General features: G+C 44.4%; 1 protein-coding gene across 2 annotated transcripts in view; it reads right to left on the reverse strand.

Annotated features, from left to right (window-relative positions):
* Nucleotides 1-4,894: 4,894 nt before the first annotated feature.
* mao (monoamine oxidase) overlaps nt 4,895-19,484 on the reverse strand; it is a 270,332-nt gene continuing 255,742 nt past the window's right edge. For both annotated transcript variants that reach the window (XM_070893439.1, XM_070893440.1), the window contains exons 14-15: nt 12,120-12,182; nt 4,895-5,364 (exon numbers count right to left, since the gene is read on the reverse strand). In XM_070893439.1, the coding sequence (XP_070749540.1) occupies nt 5,209-5,364; nt 12,120-12,182 (219 nt within the window). In that variant the 3' untranslated portion in view covers nt 4,895-5,208. The remainder of the gene's footprint in view (nt 5,365-12,119; nt 12,183-19,484) is intronic.

Below are 19,484 nucleotides of genomic sequence, written 5' to 3' on the forward strand. Positions count from 1 at the left end.
GTCCTATTTCTCATCTATATGTTGCCCCTTGGCGACATAATCCAAAAACACAGCGTCAGTTTCCACATGTATGCTCTGACACCCAGCTCTACCTCACTACCACTTCTCTCGAACCTGCCATGGTCTCTAAATTGTCAGGCTACTTGTCCGACATCCAGTTCTGAATGAGCAGAAATTTTCTCCAATTAAATATTAACACATGCCCGCAGCATAACTAAGACTGCCTATTCCATAACATCGGCGTCTCCGACCTTGCCTCAGCTTATCCGCTGCTGAAACCCTCATCCATGCCTTTGTTACCTCTAGACCTAACTATTCCAATGCATGCCTGGCTTGGCTCCCACAATCTACCCTGCGTAAATTAGAGGTGATCCAAAACTTGGCTACCCATGTCCTAACTCGCACCAAGTCCCACTCACCCATCACCCCTGTGCTCGCTGACCTACATTGGCTCCCAGTTAAGCAATGCCTCAATTTCAAAATTCTCATCCTTGTTTTCAAATCTCTCCACGGCCTCGCCCCTCCCTATCTCTGTAATCTCCTTCAGCCCCACAACATCCCCCCCGCTATATCTGCGCTCCTCAAATTCTGCCCTCTTGAGCATCCCTGATTATAATCGCTCAACCATTGGTGGCCGTGCCTTCTGTTGCCTATTCTCTAAGCTCTGGAACTCCCTGCCTAAACCTCTCTACCTCTCTTTCCTCCTTTAAGATGCTCCTTAAAACCTACCTCTTTGACCAAGCTTTTGGTCACCTGCCCTAATTTCTCCTTATGTGACTCGGTGTCCAATTTTTTGCTTAATACCCTTGTGAAGTGCCTTGGATGTTTTACTACATTAAAGGTGCTATATAAATACAAGTTGTTGTTGAAAGCAGGTAAGCTGCGATAGTGCCTGTTCCAACATTTCAAATTTGCAAGTGCCAATGCAGTTTCTAGTACGAGCAGCTGGTGCTACATCAATCATATCTAGTTCTTTCCAATAGGAGAGGTCTTTTTCCTAAGTTGTTGTATTTGAGGTACAGTTACCAGAATCAGCAGCAACTGCTTTGTTGACATCATCACTACTTCCATCTTGGATTTATTTTCTTCTCTCCATGGTAGAAGATCTCTACTAGTCACAATGAGTAACAAAATCAAAAGCCATTTAGAAAGTTAAGTGTTTACATTTTTTCTACATATACAGAAAATCTTTCCCATGTGGGAACTCAAGACTCTAACTGTCTCGGTTGTATATATTACCTCACTCATGGTGTTTGCACTATGAGGAAGAACTACAAATTCCAAGGATATTTTTAAATCATGACTTTTACCCAGCAATATTTTCATGTTAGTTTTATTACCAGATCAGTAACCAACAGTATTCATTTTATGTTATATAAGCACAAGTTTGATTTAAAACACTAGATCCCACATGATTTGTTAAAAAAAAATTGACAGCAAATGTTATATTATTTAAGTGTAGTGCATCTCCTTTTGCTAAACCTGCTAGCACAAGTTACTTGTTACTTCTCAAAGTTACTTGCATTAGTCATTAACATTCTATAGACCAGTAAGAAATGACCTATACCTTGCTGTGCTGATTGGTGGCCTTATGCAAAATTAAATCATCATTAGCTCTATCAAGCAGTTCAGACATTAGCATGAGCTTTCCACACAGTTCAAACAAAACACTGATTTGCTTATCTATCAGCACATTATAGGTGACACCAGATTTACATTGTCTGTGTACCAGTGTAGAAATAAAATGTTACAATTGATAATATAAAACTTTTAAATGTTACAGCTTGAAAATGTGCACACTGAAAATACAGTCACATAGGCACTTGAGAAATGAAAACATCACAAAGGGATAAGGCACAAAGACTAAACTCATGATGGGGGTAATTTTTACTTGCTGATGCACTGGGAGCAGAGGGGCGGGTTCAGTAGCACACAGAAAACAAGGAAGAGCAGCACGTCAGTAAGTGGCTTTTTAACCCAGCCACTGCATTTGCATCTGACTTCCAGGTTTCCCAACCAATTAGGTTGAGCAGGCATGATAATGACCCACATGAGTTGATTTCAACTACAGTATTTGAAGGGACACTGCAAAGATGACATTTAATGGATTCTGGAGGTTTGAGTACAACACAAGGAACTGTCAGAATGGAGTCCCACCATTCAAAATCTGCACCTCGCTTTAGTGACGCCTCCTTGGATGTGCTGCTGAGGGTTGTAAGGGCCTGGATGGAGATACTGTTTCCTACTGATGGGAGGAAGAAGCCTGCCAGTGAAAACAAGGCGGCGTAGCTGGAGGTGGCTCATGAGGTGAGCAGCTGGAGTGTGGTGCCACGTTTCTGGATTCAATGCTGAAAGCAGTTTAATGAACTGAGCGCAGGACAGGAGAGGTAAGTACAGTGGTACATTCAACTACATCCTAATGTGTGTATCACGCCAAATCCCCCAGTGCCTTCTCAAGCCTACTAGGTTTTCACCTGGTGACTCATGCATCATGAGTGACAAAGATCAGATCGTGGAGACAGGAACAGCAATGGGGAGTCAGAGGCTGCAGGACGCTCCAAGCTCTGCTCAGCTTGATGCAGATGCTGAACCTCGGGGGCTGTCAACGAAGACGATGCTTCTGGAGCAGCAGTAGAGAATGTGTGCTGGACCGGCAGGCTTTCCAGCCACACTGTGCACACCAGCAGAGAGACTGGAGGAGTCCGTTTCAAGCATGAGTGGCATGATGTCGCAGGCCTTTGCGATATGTCTTTGTCCATGGAAAGAGTGGCCACCTGCATGGAGCAGCAGACCCGGCAATCACACAAGTGCATGCAGGCCTTCCCCAATGGCCTGCACACTAAATAGGATGAATGATATCCGAGCCTTGGCCATTCATCGCCCCACTGATCTGCAGCAAAGTGTTCTCCACCTCACTGCTAGCAGGGAAGTGCGGGTGTGCCATGAGAGGGATGTGGAGCAGCAGGTCTGTGAGGAGCAGGCTGTTGCTGCTTCTGCTGGTGCTGTTGATTATCTTGGTCCTCATCTGAGGTCCAAAGTAAAACAGCATAAGCGGCACTCATGTTGATCTGATGGATCACAGCTCCAAAGTGATCAGACGTACTAACCTCCAATGTTATTAAAGTAACCTCTCAGCATAAGAACTGTGAACAAAGGCCTTTCACACAATCAGGCAAGAAAGCAGCTGTGAGCTGTCAGTACTTATGGGAATATTTGCCTGCTATTTCTTCAGCCCCCTCAATTGTGAACTCGCCTTGCTTTCACTGACAAGCTCCAGGAAGCCCGGGAAACCTGTGCACCCACAGTTAAATCTCAAAATCCATGTTACTATAACCCTTAATGAGCTATTAACGTATTGAAATTGACAACCTGCCTCTCCTGAGGGGGTTGCTCGTACGCAGCCAAACATGTTGCATTTAAATGTGGAAGTTGGCGGGTTGGAGTCAGCTTCCCGACGGGCTGTCAATTTCCGTGCTTTTAACCCCGCCACCTGCTCCCAAACCCATATGCTCCTCAAGTAAAAATTCACTCCAATGCCTTTGGAAACGGGACAGAATCAGCATCACTGTAGAATGTTCAAATACATTGATTTTGCCGTAGACACTGATACCCAAATTGCACTGTCCATCACAGTATTTCCATATCTGCTTTAGCACAATTACACTGAACTCACATTGATGTTTAACACCTACTCATAACATCTCGGATTCATTGTTATATGCATTTGCACTGTAAAGTTACATTGTTAATATATTAGTTTAATAAAATGGTAATTCACTCTTTCGGCTTTTGTGACATTATCAATCTAGATCCTGATTTTTAATGTGTAACTTTGTTCTTAATCTAACTTAATTTGGCCAATAAAACACTTTCAAAGCATTAACATAAGACATTAAAATAAAATCTTTGCCCAACAAATGACTGATCAGAAGGGTTAGGATTTAGTCCAGAACTTAAATGTTTAAAATGAGTATATGTTGGTAGGTCTCAATTAGGTCTCAAACTTTATTTTCATTAATATATGGAAACCTGAATAAGGAAGAAAAATTGAAAAATGCAGATATCATAAAGTGCCTGGACTTACTCATTCTCAAACACAAATCACAAAGTCAGGATTAAATCATTCAATGTTTCCCTTCTGATCTTCACATTCCAAAAGTGCAGAGTAATATCAGCATGAAGATCTTATCAGTCCATTTCAGTCATTATTTTTAATAAGTCTATTGGGACTCTTGGTTAAAGATATCTGGTACCACAATGCTGGTTGTTAAAGTTGAATAAAATCAGAATCATGTTTTTGATATTTAAAAATTACTGTTATGTGTTATTTTAATCAATATAAATGTGAATCTATGCAGTTAACATCAATTTATAAAGTCGGATATGAACATTTAAAAAAAATGAATTCTTCATAAAACAGACACTTATGGTACGGACGGAATGCCTGAGCTGCCTAAAATCTACTGGCTGAGTTGATCAGGTTTTCACAGATGGCCTGGAGAATTCCTGGAAGTGAAGGACCACGTTATAATACTATCTAGTGTTCCTGTACAACACTTCTCACTGTAAATTTTTCTCAAACTGTGTTACTGCAAGTTCGTTATTTTTCATATGGATCTCAGAGGCATTAAATGCAATTTAGGAGCTCAAAAAGGCATAACTATCTAAGATAGATGGATAATAATGAGGATCATTGATGTTTTAATATTACTTAGTTCTACATATTATGCAATGGTTTATGTAATAAGGTTCAGCTAAACAGAATTATAGGCAGAAATTTAGAAATCAAAACACATGAACACAGTAACTAAGAATGCAATCATCAAGAAATAGTATAAGACATAGTATAAGACATCTTCGAAAAATCTAAAATGTGTTAATGTAACATGTAAAAATCATGAAAAATTTAATCTAAGTTGTATCAAAAGAGAACCGACACATGCAAAACCATGAATTTTTATTATCAACAGCAAGCTCAATTATTACTTATCTCTCAGTAAGTTCGAGTAAAAATCATGGAAAGTCTACAAAGAAATAAGGATTCATGATGACATTTTCATCTGTAGTTTTCCTCAAGGGAAACTAAAAGATTGTATAAATCAGTAGAGCGGAAATGTTTTTAGAAGATTAGCACAACTGGCAGATGATGACCGTGAAACTGTGGATTAAGGAAGAGGTGACGGGTCTGGGTGTCGAAGTATCTCCTACTTAATTCTTTCTCAGCAGTCCCTTTTTATACGCAAAGAGCCCTACAGCAGCTGCAGAAGTGAGGAATGTTGACCATCCAAAAATCTTTAAACATCCTGAAACTGAAGGCAAGTTTCTCTCCCAGAACGTTGTCTTGATTGGGAATGCAGGAACATCCTGAAATAAATATTTAGATCGACATCAGGGGCCTAGCTCAGTGAAAAAATATTTTCAAGACCCCCTCATTGCCTCAACCAAACAGAAGGATAAATCTGCAAAAGACTCAATGGGGCCGAAATTGAGCCCCACCCCAAACGGGGCGCACCTACTGTTTTTTAAAAAGTTTTTCTCTGTCCCAATCCATGGGGCGGAGAATCCGGAGGTTTGGAACTTATTTTCCAGTTGGGGCGGATGTCATGTCGTCAGTGGTGGGAAAACGGGCGGAGCAGAAACCCGTTCCCGCCGCTTCTGCCCCAGCGGCAATTTCTGGCGGGTTGGCCCATCCATCCACCCCCGGTCGATAAGGCTTCTCCACTCCAAGGAATGGAGCTTATGGAGGGGGGAAGTTTTCACCCCAATATGTGAGGGGATAAAGGGAGAATTGTAATAATACCTCACAACTGGATGATTACATGTTTCAGTTCTCAACAGTCTCATACAAGAACATCCCTGAATTTTGTCAGTTTGGGATCAGAGGGAGCAGTTCCGTCGGGACCAGGTTGGGAAAAGTGTCCTGGTGAATTGAATAACTAGGGCTGTTGATAAGGCTAAATATTGGGCGGGGCGGGGGGGATCAGGTGAGCAGAAATTTTAAAAGTCAAAGAGAAAGGAGAAGGCAATAGTGCAGGATAGCGATAGGGGTAATGATAACCAGAGTGTGACAGGAAGGGACAGAGCGTATAAACATAAGTGTCCATCAGAAAGTCGGGTCAGAGTAGGGAAAAATGGTAAAAAGGCAAAATTAAAAGCTCTTTATTTGAATGCATGCAGCATTCATAACAAGATAGATGAGTTGATGGTACAAATAGAAATAAATGGGTATGATCTAATAGCCATTTCAGAGATGTGGTTGCAAGGTGACCAAGGCTGGGAACTGAATATTATGGGGTATTTGCCATTTCAGAAGGATAGGCAGAAAGGAAAAGGAGGTGAGGTAAGTCTGTTAATAAAGGATAAGATCAGTGCAGTAGTGAGAAATTATATTGGCTCAGAACATCAAGATGTAGAATCAGTTTGGGTGGAGATAAGAAATAATAAGGGAAATAAGTCACTGGTGGGAGTAGTCTATAGGCCCCCTAACAATAGCTAGTCTGTAGGACAGAATATAAATCAAGAAATAATGGAGGCTTGTAAGAAAGGTACGGCAATAATCATGGGCGATTTTAATCTTCATACTGATTGGACAAATCAAATTGGCAAAGGTAGCCTTGAGGAAGAGTTCATAAAGTGTATTCGGGATAGTTTCTTTGAACAATACATTGTGGAACCAACCAGGGAGCAGACTATTTTATCTGGTAATGTGTAATAAGACTGGATTAATTAATGATCTCATAGTAAAGGATCCTCTTGGGAAGAATGATCAGAGCATGGTAGAATTTCAAATTCAGTTTGAGGGTGAGAAAGCTAGGTCCCAAACTAGTGTCCTGAACTTAAATAAAGGCAATTACAAAGGTATGAAGGTAGAGTTGGCTAAAGTGGACTGGGAAAATAGATTAAAGGGCAAGACGGTAGATAAGCAGTGGCAGACATTTAAGGAGGTATTTCATAACTCTCAGCAAAGATACATTCCAGTGAGAAAAAAAGACTCTAAGAGAAGGATGAACCATTAGTGACTAATTAAGGAAATAAAGGATGGTATCAAATTGAAAACAAAGGCATACAATATTGTGAAGAACAGTGGCAGGCCAAAGGATTGGAAAATTTTTAGAAACCAGCAAAGACAACTAAAAAAAAAGAGAGAAGATAGCTTATGAGAGTAAACAAGCAAGAAATATAAAAACAAACAGTAATCTACAGGTGTATAAAATGAAAGAGAGTAACTAAAGTAAACGCTGGTCGCTTAGAGGATGAGACTGGGGAATTAATAATGGGAAACAGGGAAATGGCAGAGACTTTGACAAATATTTTGTATCGGTTTTCACGGTAGAAGACACTAAAAGCATCCCAATAATTGATAATCAAGGGGCTATTGGGAGGGGAGAACTTAAAAAAATCACTATCACTAGAGAAAAAGTACTACTAGGCAAACTAATAGGACTAAAAGTGGACACGTCCCCTGGACCTGGTGGACTGCAGCCTAGGGTCCTAAAAGAAGTGGCTGCAAAGATAGTGGATGCATTGGTTGTAATCTACCAAAATTTCACTGGATTTTGGAGAGGTCTCAGTGGATTGGAAAACCGCAAATGTAACGCCCCTATTTAAGAAGGGAGAAAGCAGGAAACGATAGACCAGTTAGCCTAACATCTGTCATCGGGAAAATACTGGAGTCCATTATTCAGGAAGTAGTAGCAGGACATTTAGATCATAATACAGTCCAGCAGTGTCAGCATGGTTTTATGAAAGGGAAATCACATTCGACAAATTTGATGGAATTCTTTGAGGATTTAACGAGCAGGGTGGATAAAGGGGAACCAGTAGATGTCGTTTATTTGGATTTCCAGAAAGCATTTGATAAGGTGCTATGTAAATGGTTACTGCACAAGATAAGAGCTCACGGGGTTAGGGGCAATATATTAGCATGGATAGAGGATTGGCTAACGAACAGAACACAGAGAGTCGGGATAAATGGGTCATTTTCAGGTTGGCAAACTGTAACAAGTGAGGTGCCACAGGGATCAGTGCTGGAGCCTCAACTATTTACAATCTGTATTAATGACTTGGATGAAAGTACCGAGTGAAATGTAGCCAAATTTGCTGATGATACAAAGATAGGTGGGAAAGCAAGTTGTGAGGAGGACACAAAGAATCTGCAAAGGGATATAGATAGGCTAAGTGTGTGGGTAGAAATTTGGCAGATGGAGTATAATATGGGAAAATGAGAGATTATTCACTTTGGTAGAAAAAAAAGCAAATTATTATTTAAATGGGGAGAGATTACAAAATGATGAGGGATCTAGGGGTCCTTGTACATGAAACACAAAAAGTTAACATGCAGGTACAGCAAGTAATTATGGCAAATGGAATGTTGACCTTTATTGCAAGGGGGATGGAGTATAAAAGTAGGGAAGTCCTGCTACAACTGTACAGGGCATTGGTGAGGCCACACCTGGAGTACTGCATACAGTCTTGGTTCCCTTATTTAAGGAGAGCTATACTTGCATTGGAGGCAGTTCAGAGAAGGTTCACGAGGTTGATTCCTGAGATGAAGGGGTTGTCTTATGAAGAAATATTGAGCAAGTTGGGCCTATATTCATTGGAGTTTAGAAGAATGAGAGGTGATCTTACTGAAATGCATAAGATTCTGAGGGGACTTGACAGGGTAGATGCAGAGAGGATGTTTCCCCTCGTGGGGGAATCTAGAACCAGCAGGCATAGTTTAGAATAAGGTTTTGCCCATTTAAAATGGAAGTAAGGAGGAATTTCTTCTCTCAGAGGGTCGTGAATCTTTGGAATTCTCTACCCCAGAGAGCTGTGGAGACTGGGTAATTGAGTATATTTAAGGTGGAGATAGACAGATTTTTGAATGATAAGGGAATCGAGGGTTATGGGGAACGGGCAGGGAAGTGGAGTTGAGGCCAAGATCAGATCAGCCATGATCTTATTGAATGGCAGAGCAGGCTCGAGGGGCCAAATGGCCTACTCCTGCCCCTATTTCTTATGTTCTTATGTTCGAAGAATACATGGAACAATTCATTTAAAAGCAGCTGTAGGTTCCAATTGATGAATATAAAGACTGATAGGTTAACTATGATGCTTCAATTGCCAGCTGACCTCTAGCAGGAAGTCCATGAGACCATATACCAGTGGTAGGCAAAATCCGGCCTGCTGGACGGGACAGAAATAGAATGTGAGCCGTAGCTTGAGCTGCACACTAGTCTATTCACTTTTACTTACCGTGGGTCAGAGACGGTCCCGAATTGCAGCCAGGAACACACAGTAATACTTTATTCAATTTATCAATTCGCAAAAGCGATTCTTTCCGGCCCAATCTTAAAAGGATCCGTTCTGTGATTCTGGGCCACAATGGCTAATTTCCATACCCAGAAGGCACTGCGTATTTGAATATGACCTATCCATCTTAGAGTCGCGTCATGGCTGCTCATCTCCATGACACTTTTACCAAAGAAAGAGATCAGCATTGCATCTTTCTCTTCCGGTACCCAGAATATGACAGCATGGGGGCTCTCATTGCCACTTCGACACTGGAGTGGATCGCGAACCACAAGATCTCCAGGTAACACAATTGTAGTTCAGGCCTTGCAAAGCCTCGGGCTCCCATTCTCAGCATACTTAAAAGAGGACACTTCTTGTGTTGGAGGCCCTATGGACTCGAACCACGTAGGCTTTCAGTGTAACTTGTAATCAACAACAACAAAAATTTGTATTTATATAGTGCCTTTAATGTCCCAAGGAGTTTCACAGGAGTATTATAAGATTGAAAAATTGACACCGAGCTGCATAAGGAGAAGTTAGAGAGGTGATCAAAAGCTTGGTCAAAGAGGTAGGTTTTAAAGAGTGGCTTGAAGGAGGAAAGAGAGGTAGAGAGGCGGAGAGGTGTAGGGAGAGAATTCCAGAGCTTAGGGCCTAGGCAATAGAAGGCACGGCCACCAATGGTTGAGCGATTATAATCAAGGAGGCACAAGAGGGCAGAATTAAAGGAGCGCAGATATCTCGGGGGGGTTATGGGGTTGGAGGTGATTACAGACATAGGGAGGGTCGAGGCCATGGAGGGATTTGAAAACAAGGATGAGAATTTTGAAATCGAGGTGTTGCTTAACCGGGAGCCAATTTAGGTCAGCGAGCACAAGGGCCATGGGTGAACGGGACTTGCCGTGAGTTAGGACATGGGCAGCCGAGTTTTGGATCAGCTCTAGTTTATGTAGGGTAGAATGTGGGAGGCCAGTCAGGAATTCGTTGGAATAGTCAAGTTTAGAGGTAACAAAGGCATGAATGAGGGCTTCAGCAGCAGAAGAGCTGAGACAAGGTCAGAGACGAGCAATGTTAGAGGTGGAAATAGGCGGCCTTAGTTATGCTGCGGATATGTGGTCGAAAGCTCATTTCAGGGTCAAATATGACACCAAGGTTGCGAACAGTGTGGTTGAGCCTCAGACAGAATTTGGAGCGAGGGATGGAGTCAATGGTTAGGGAACGGAGTTTGTGGCGGGGACTGAAAATAATGGCTTTGGTCTTCCCAATATTCAATTGGAGAAAATTTCTGCTCATCCAGAACAAGCAGTCTGACAATTTAGAAACCGTGGAGGGGTCGAGAGAAGTGGCAGTGAGGTAGAGCTGGGTGTCATCAGTGGAAACTGACACCGTGTTTTCGGGTGATGTTGCCAATGGGCAACATGTAGGTGAGAAATAGGAAGGGGCCAAGGATAGATCCTTGGGGGACACCAGAGGTAACGATGCGGGAGCAGGAAATGAAGCTGTTGCAGGTGATTCTCTGGCTACAATTAGATAACTAAGAATGGAACCAGGCGAGTGCAGTCCCAGCCAGCTCGATGACGATGGAGAGGCGTTGGAGAAGGATAAAGTGGTCAACCGTGTCAAAGGCTGCAGACAAGTCAAGAAGGATGAAGAGGGATAGTTTTCCTTTGTCACAGTCACAATTTATGTCATTTATGACTTTGACGAGACCGTTTCAGTTCTGTGGCAGACATGGAATCCGAAATGGAGGGATTCAAACATGGGATTGTTAGAAAGAGGGGCATGGATTTGGGAGACTACAACATGTTCAAGGGGCTAGATTTTCTGGTGCAGACCGCCTGCTTTCACCCCAGAGCGGCGGCAATGGCAGCAGCGAGCTTTTCTGGGCGGACGGCCAGCTTCCAGCGCCCTGCCGAGGTTTTCAGGGCCGGTCTCGGCAGTGGGAGGCGAGCATTACCGCCTGGAAGGGGCGAGCTGGTGTGCAACACCCTTGGTTGCGACACTGGCTCGATGTTTGAGTCCCGCCCAATCCGTAACACCGAGGAATGCGCCCCACTGGGACCGCCCGTGAAAACAGGGGGTTCGACTTATACCGGCTGCAGTGAGCTAAGTAATGTCCACCTCAGATAAGTGTGATTGTTTTTTCTTTTATTTTTTTTGCGATTTATGTTGTGATGGCGTCAGCTATGTATTGGGAATGTTTTTGGTTGTTTCTTTTCAGGTTTTTTTTTTCCTTCCCAGAGCTCTCTTAGAGCACACCCAGGCCGGCTCTTTAGCTCTGGATTTTCACAAGCTCAGCCGGTCTAGCGCCCTAAAAAAGGTGTGCAACACCTCAAGACCCAGCTGCCCAATTTTGCTGACTGAGGCGCAAATTATTTCCTGGCGCAAACTTTACCACCCCGCCACCAATACCACCCCGAAATGAGCAAAGCCGAAAATCCAGCCCTTTAAGACTTTGGAGAAGAAAGGGAAGTTGGAGATGGATCAATCCATCAATTGTTTCATTCATTTAGCAACAGAAGATTTTACTGTTTTACACTACATTTTGTGTATTTAAGATAGTATTTGACTACTATATTAATTTATGTTTATGTTTATACAATGTTTATTTTTATGCAATGTTCCCTGTAATTTTTTTTTCATGCGCGGTCTCTTTAAATTTGCAGTATCTCCTCCAGAAGCCTGTGCGGGGCCTCACAATTGGTGCAAGACCGGGGGAACGTTGGTGCCCAGCCCTCAACAGCTCACCAAAACTTGTTAAGTGGGCCTCCAGCCCAAATAATTAATCAACCCTGCCACAGACAGTACACAATGAGTCATCACAGAAATGTTCAGAAACTTACCAAAGACGCGGGCTCATCCCGCCAGATCTCACATTCTGAAATCTTCCCCATTTCATACAGGATCTGAAGGGGGGGAAAAAAACACATAAGTATGTTTCAATAAACTCAGCTTGTATTTCCCAGTGATGGATTTACCCTTAGCAACAGAGAACTGGATGCTAGCTACAAGTTGTCTGACATTTGTCCAAACGACTGCTGATATCAAATATTGATGGAACAGACAGTAAAGTCCATTTAGATCAACACGCCTACATTATCCTCCTATCCGCATCACCAGGACAACATTTCTACTCAGACTAAACCCTATAAATCTTGCCAAGATTATATGGAGATAATTTTCCAAGTACTTGCGAAAGCACCACCTCCTACCAGCACATATCAGACAATAGTCAGCATGCTCCAATATGTGATGTCAGTGGACGATTTCACCGAGGGGAACAATTGAAAACATGCAGGCTGTATGATCTGAACTGAAGAAAGTTGTCCTAAATATTCTAATTGTGATGTATTTTGGTTGGAGGCTGGAGAAAATTACAATCAAACTCTGCCAGGTTAGCTCAGTAGTTGCACTCTCACCTCTGAGTGAGGAGATAAGAACACAAGAACATAAGAAATAGGAGCAGGAGTAGGCCATACGATTTAATACGATCATGGCTGATCCGATCATGGACTCAGGTCCACTTCCGTGCCCGCTTTCCATAACCCCTTATTCCCTTATTGTTTAAGAAACTATTTCTGTCTTAAATTTATTCAAATGTCCCAGCTTCCACAGCTCTCTGAGGCAGTGAATTCCATAGATCCACAACCCTCTGATAGAAGAAATTTCTCCTCATCTCAGTTTTAAATGGGGGGCCCCTTATTCTACCCTCTAGTTCTAGTCTCCCCTATTTTGTTCCTAAGACAGATGAGACTGCACACAGGGAGGTTAAAGTGACAGTGACCTCAGTCTTTATTAAGATACTCCAGAGCCAGGAACAGGCCTTCGGGGCCGGGTTATATACAGTGCTCCCAAGGGATGCTGGGATCCCTTGGGACTTCAAGGGATGCACTCCCTGGTGGCGGAACATGGGAGTGCATGCTTTACAGATACACATCACACCCCATGCAAAGTCAAAGTGAAAACTATTTACAAGATGAGGCAGTCGGGAGTCTTTCTTTCCCTGGTGGACCGCCTCGGTACAAATGTCTGTTCTGGTGTGATGCTGTGCCCTCGCTGGGCTGGCGTGTTGTTGGCCCTGCAGGGCTACTGGGTGAGCCTGGCCTTGTTGGGCTGTTGGGCGTGATGGGTTCGATTTCCTGGTCCGGGGTGGTGTCGTTGATCCTTTGGGTGTGTGTTATGGGCTCGAAAAAGGTGATGTCTGCTGTGGGTTGTTCAGGGCAGTCTGTGAACTGCAGCCTCGTTTGGTCCAGGTGCTTTCTGCAAATTTGTCCATTGTCTAGTTTGACTACAAATACCCTAATCCCTTCTTTAGCTATCACCGTGCCCGCGATCCACTTGGGACCATGTCCATAGTTTAGCACATACACAGGGTCATTCAGATCAATTTCCCGTGACACAGTGGCACGACCATCGTTTACATTTTGTTGCAGCTGCCTGATCTCCACCTGATCATGCAGGTTGGGGTAAACCAGCGAGAGTCTGGTTTTCAGTGTCCTTTTCATTAGTAGCTCCAGCTGGGGGCACCCCTGTGAGCGAGTGGGGTCTCGTGCGGTAGCTGAGCAGTACTCGGGACAGGCGGGTTTGGAGTGAGCCATCTGTGACTCATTTAAGGCTGTGTTTAATTGTTTGTACTGCCCGCTCTGCCTGTCCATTGGAGGCTGATTTAAACGGGGCCGAGGTGACATGTTTGATCCCATTGCGGGTCATGAATTCTTTAAATTCAGCACTGGTGAAATATGGCCCGTTGTCACTGACCAGTATGTCAGGCAGACCGTGGGTGGCAAAGATGGCCCTCAGGCTTTCAATGGTGGTGGTGGCGGTGCTTCCCGACATTATTTCACATTCAATCCATTTTAAAAAAGCATCCACCACCACTAGGAACATTTTACCGAGAAACGGGCCTGCTTGACCATGGTCTGGAGGGCCAGGACCACAAACTTAGTGGTGCCTCTCTGGGCGCATTGCTCAACTGAGCACACACGCTGCATTGCGGTACACAGGACTCTAAGTCAGAGTCGATACTGAGCCACCACATGTGGGATCTGGCTATCGCTTTCATCATTACTATACCTGGGTGTGTGCTGTGGAGATCCGAGATGAACGCCTCCCTGCCCATTTTGGGTAGCACTATGCGGTTACCCCACAACAGGCAGTCTGCCTGAATGGACAGCTCATCCGTTTGCCGCTGGAACGGCTTGATTAGCTCTTGCATTTCAACAGGGATGCTGGCCCAGCTCCCATGCAGCACACAGTTTTTTACTAGGGACAGCAGAGGATCTTGGCTGGTCTAAGTCCTAATCTGGCGGGCCATGACAGGTGATGTATCATTTTCAAACACTTCCATGACCATCAACAAGTCTGCGGGCTGTGCCACCATCAACAAGTTTGCAGGCTGCGCCATTTCCACCCCCGTGGTGGGCAATGGTAGCTGACTGAGAGCATCCGCACAGTTCTCGGTGCCTGGCCTGTGGCGGATGGTATAGTTATACGCTGATAGCGCGAGTGCCCACCTTTGTATGCGGGCTGAGGCATTAGTATTTATCCCCTTGTTTTCAGCGAACAGAGATATGAGGGGCTTGCGATCGGTTTCCAGCTCAAATTTGAGGCCAAACAGGTACTGATGCATTTGCTTTACCCCAACGCACACGCTAATGCCTCTTTCTCAATCATGCTGTAGGCCCTCTCGGCCTTAGACAAGCTCCTGGAGGCATAGGCGGCGGGTTGCAACTTCCCCGCAACGTTAACTTGTTGTAATACACACCTGTACGACGACACATCACATGCTAGCACAAGTCTTTTACATGGGTTATACAATGCAAGCAGCTTGTTGGAGCATAAAATGTTTCTGGCTTTCTCAAAAGCAATTATTTGTTTTTTTCCCCATACCCAGTTCTCACCTTTACGCAACAACACATGTAGTGGCTCTAAGAGGGTGCTTAACCCCGTTAGGAAGTTACCAATATAGTTGAGGAGTCCCAAGAACGACCGCAGTTCCGTGACGTTCTGTGGCCTGGGCGCGTCCCTGATAGCCTCTGTCTTGGCGTCTGTGGGCCGAATGCCGTCCGCCGCGATCTTTCTCCCCAAAACTCTTCTGTTGCCATGAAGATGCATTTTGATCTCTTCAACCGCAGTCCTACGCGATCCAGTCGCTGGAGGACCTCCTCCAGGTTTTGTAGGTGCTCGGCCCTGTCCCGGCCCGTGATGAATATGTCATCCTGAAAAACCACCGTGCGTGGTACCGACTTGAGTAGGCTCTCCATGTTTCTCTGGAAGATCGCTGCAGCCGACCGAATTCCAAACGTTGTAGATGAACAGTCCCTTGTGCGTGTTGATGCAGGTGAGGCCCTTCCAAGACTCCTCCAGCTCCTGCGTCATGTAGGCCGAAGTCAGATCGAGTTTGGTGAACGTCTGGCCTCCTGCCAGCTTCGCAAATAGGTTGTCTGCCTTAGGTAACGGGTGTTGGTCCTGTAGCGAGAAACAATTAATAGTTACTTTATAATCGCCGCAAATCCTGACCGTGCCATCACTTTTGAGTACTGGAACAATCGGGCTGGCCCACTCACTGAATTTCACTGGGGAGATGATGCTCTCGCGTTGCAGCCTGTCCAGCTCGATTTCCACTCTCTCCCTCATCATGTGAGGTACGGCTCGCGCCTTGTGGTGAGTGAGTCATGCCTCTGGGACCAATTGGATCCGCACCTTCGCCCCAGAAAAGTTTCCAATGCCTGTCTCAAAAAGGGAAGGAAATCTGTTAAGAACCTGGTTACATGAGGCATCATCGACATGTGATAGTGCTCGGATGACATCCCAGTTCCAGCGGATTTTGCCAAGCCAGCTCCTTACAAGCAGTGTGGGGCCATCGCCCGGGACAATCCAGATTGGCAGTTCATGCATTGTGCCCTCGTAGATGACCTTGACTATGGTGCTGCCCAGGACAGTGATAAGCTCTTTGGTGTACGTTCTCAGTTTCGTGTGGATGGGGCTCAGCGCTGGTCTGAGTGCTTTGTTGCACAACAGTCTCTCAAACATCTTTTTACTCATGATGGATTGGCTAGCGCCAGTGTCCGGTTCCATGGCTACGGGTAAGCCATTCAATTTTACATTTAGCATTATAGGTGGACATTTCGTTGAAAATGTGTGCACCCCATGTACTTCAGCATCTGCCTCCTCTCTCTGAGGCTCAAAATTGTTTTGATCCACCAGAGACCGATCTTCCTCTGCCACATGGTGGTTAGCAGGTTTTGCAGAGCTTGAAGCTCGTCTGTAAGCTCGTTGGAGGTGCCCCATTGTTCCATAGCTCTTGCAAACATACCCTTTGAAGTGGCATGAATAGGCTGAATGGAAGCCTCCATAACGCCAACAAGGTGTGAATTGCCTTGCATTCATCCTTTGTTGCGGACTCTGAGTCATCTGGGTCACCTGAGGCCTGTTGGCAGTTGCCGACTCGTGGTTTCTGCCCATTACATTTCTGCTCGCAAACACAGTTCCAGTTAATTTATGAACATTGCTCGCACTTGTGTGCTGAGAGATTTGATTGGTGTTATCACTGGTGGACATAAACGCCTGTGCTATCGCAATGGCCTTACTGAGGGTCGGTGTCTCTACAGTCAAAAGTTTACATAGGATGGTCTCGTGGCCAATGCCCAGAGAAAAAAGTCTCTGAGCATTTGCTCCAGGTAGCCATCAAACTCACATTGTCCTGCAAGTCGCCTTAGCTTGGCGACGTAGCTCGCCACTTCCTGACCTTCAGATCGCTGGCACGTGTAGAACCGATACCTCGCCATCAGCACACTCTTCCTTGGGTTAAGATGCTCCTGAACCAGTGTACACAGCTCCTCACACGACTTATCTGTGGGTTTCACCGGAGCCAGAAGATTCTTCATGAGGCTGTAGGTCGGTGCCCCGCAAACCGTGAGGAGGACCGCTCTCCTTTATGCAGCGCTTCCTTCTCCGTCCAACTCGTTGGCTACAAAGTACTGGTCTAGCCATTCGACATAGGCTTCCCAGTCCTCACCCGCCGAGAACTTCTCCAGGATGCCCACAGTTTGCTGCATCTTTGCGTTGGATTCATATACTAGTCACCAGTTATTGTGTTCCTAACACAGATGAGACTGCACACAGGGAGTTAAAGTAACAGTGACCTCAGTCTTTATTAAGACACTCCAGAATCAGGAACAGGCCTTAGGGGCCGGCTTATATACAGTGCTCCCAAGCAAGGATATCCTTTCGTAAATATGGAAACCAAAACTGCACGCAGTATTCCAGGTGTGGCCTCACCAATACCTTTTTTAGCTACCTGCTTTTATACTCCATCCCCTTTGCAATAAATGCCAAGATTCCATTGGCCTTCCTGACCACTTGCTATAGAAATATAGAAATTAGGTGCAGGAGCAGGCCATTCGGCCCCTCGAGCCTGCAGCGCCATTCAATAAGATCATGGCTGACCATTCAACCTAAGTACCCCTTTCCTGCTTTCTCTCAATACCCATTGATCCCTTTGGCCGTAAGGGCCATATCTAACTCCCTTTTGAATATATCTAACGAAGTGGCCTCAACAACTTTCTGCGGTAGAGAATTCCACAGGTTAACCACTCTGAGTGAAGAAGTTTCTCCTCATCTCAGTCCTAAATGGCTTACCTCTTATTCTTAGACTGTGACCCCTGGTTCTGGAAATCCGCAGCAACGATAACATTCTTCCTGCCTCTAACCTGTCCAATCTCGTCAGAATTTTATATGTTTCTATGAGATCCCCTCTCATTCTTCTAAAGTCCAGTAGATACAAGCCCAGTTGATCCAGTCTCTCCTCATATGTCAGTTCTGCCATCCCGGGAATCAATCTGGTGAACCTTTGCTGTACTCACTCAATAGCAAGAACATCCTTCCTCAGATTAGGAGACCAAAACTGAACACAATATTTCAGGTGTGGCTTCACCAAGGCTCTGTACAACTGCAGTAAAACCTCCCTGCTCCTATACTCAAATCCTCTAGCTATGAAGGCCAAGATGCCATTTGTCTTCTTCACCGCCTGCTGTACCTGCATGCCAACCTTCAATGACTGATGAACCATGACACCCAGGTCTCGTTGCACCTCCCCTTTTCCTAATCTATCACCATTCAGATAATATTCTGTCTTCCTGTTTTTGCCACCAAAGTGGATAACCTCACATTTGTCCACATTATACTGCATCTGCCATGCATTTGCCCACTCAACTAACCTGTCCAAGTTACCTTGCAGCCTCTTAGCATCCTCCTCACAGCTCACACCACCACTCAGATTAGTGTCATCTGCAAATTGGAGATATTACATTCAATTCCTTCATCTAAATCATTGATATATATTGTAAATAGCTGGGGTCCCAGCACTGAACCCTGCGGCACCCCACTTAGCTAACCACCTGTCTAAAGAAACTGATCCATGAGTCAATAGAATGTTGGAAAATGATCACCAATGCATCCAATATTTCTAGGGCCACTTTCTTAATTATTCTGGGATGCAGCCTATGAGGCACTGGGGATTTATCAGCCTTCAATCCCATCAATTTCCCTAACACAATTTCCTTACTAATAAGGATTTCCTTCAGTTCCTCCTTTTCACTAGACCCTCGAACCCATAGTATTTCCGGAAGGTTATTTGTGTCTTCCTTAGCAAAGACAGATCCAAAGTATTTGTTCAATTGGTCTACCATTTCTTTGTTCCCCATTATAAATTCACTTGATTGTGACTGCAAAGGACCTACATTGGTCTTCACTAATATTTTTCTCTTCTCATATCTATAGAAGCTTTTGCAGTCAGTTTTTATGTCCCCTGCAAGCTTCCTCTCATACTCTATTTTCCCCCTCCTAATTAGACCCTTTGTCCTCCTCTGCTGAATTCTAAATTTCTCCCAGTCCTCAGGTTTGCTGCTTTTTTTGGCCAATTTATATGCCTCTTCCTTGGATTTAAAACTATCCCTAGTTTCCCTTTTTAGCCACGGTTGAGCTACTTAACCCGTTTTATTTTTACTCCAGACAGGGATGTACAATTGTTGAAGTTCATCCTGTAATCTATAAATGTCTACCATTGCCTATCCACTGTCAACCCTTTAAGTATCATTCGCCAGTCTATCCTAGCCAATTCATGTCACATACCATCAAAGTTACTTTTCCTTAAGTTCAGGACCCTAGTCTCTAAATTAACCGTGTCACTCTCCATCTTAATAATGAAT

Source organism: Pristiophorus japonicus, chromosome 11 (assembly GCF_044704955.1).
Source record: "Pristiophorus japonicus isolate sPriJap1 chromosome 11, sPriJap1.hap1, whole genome shotgun sequence".
Taxonomy (NCBI): Eukaryota; Metazoa; Chordata; class Chondrichthyes; family Pristiophoridae; genus Pristiophorus; species Pristiophorus japonicus.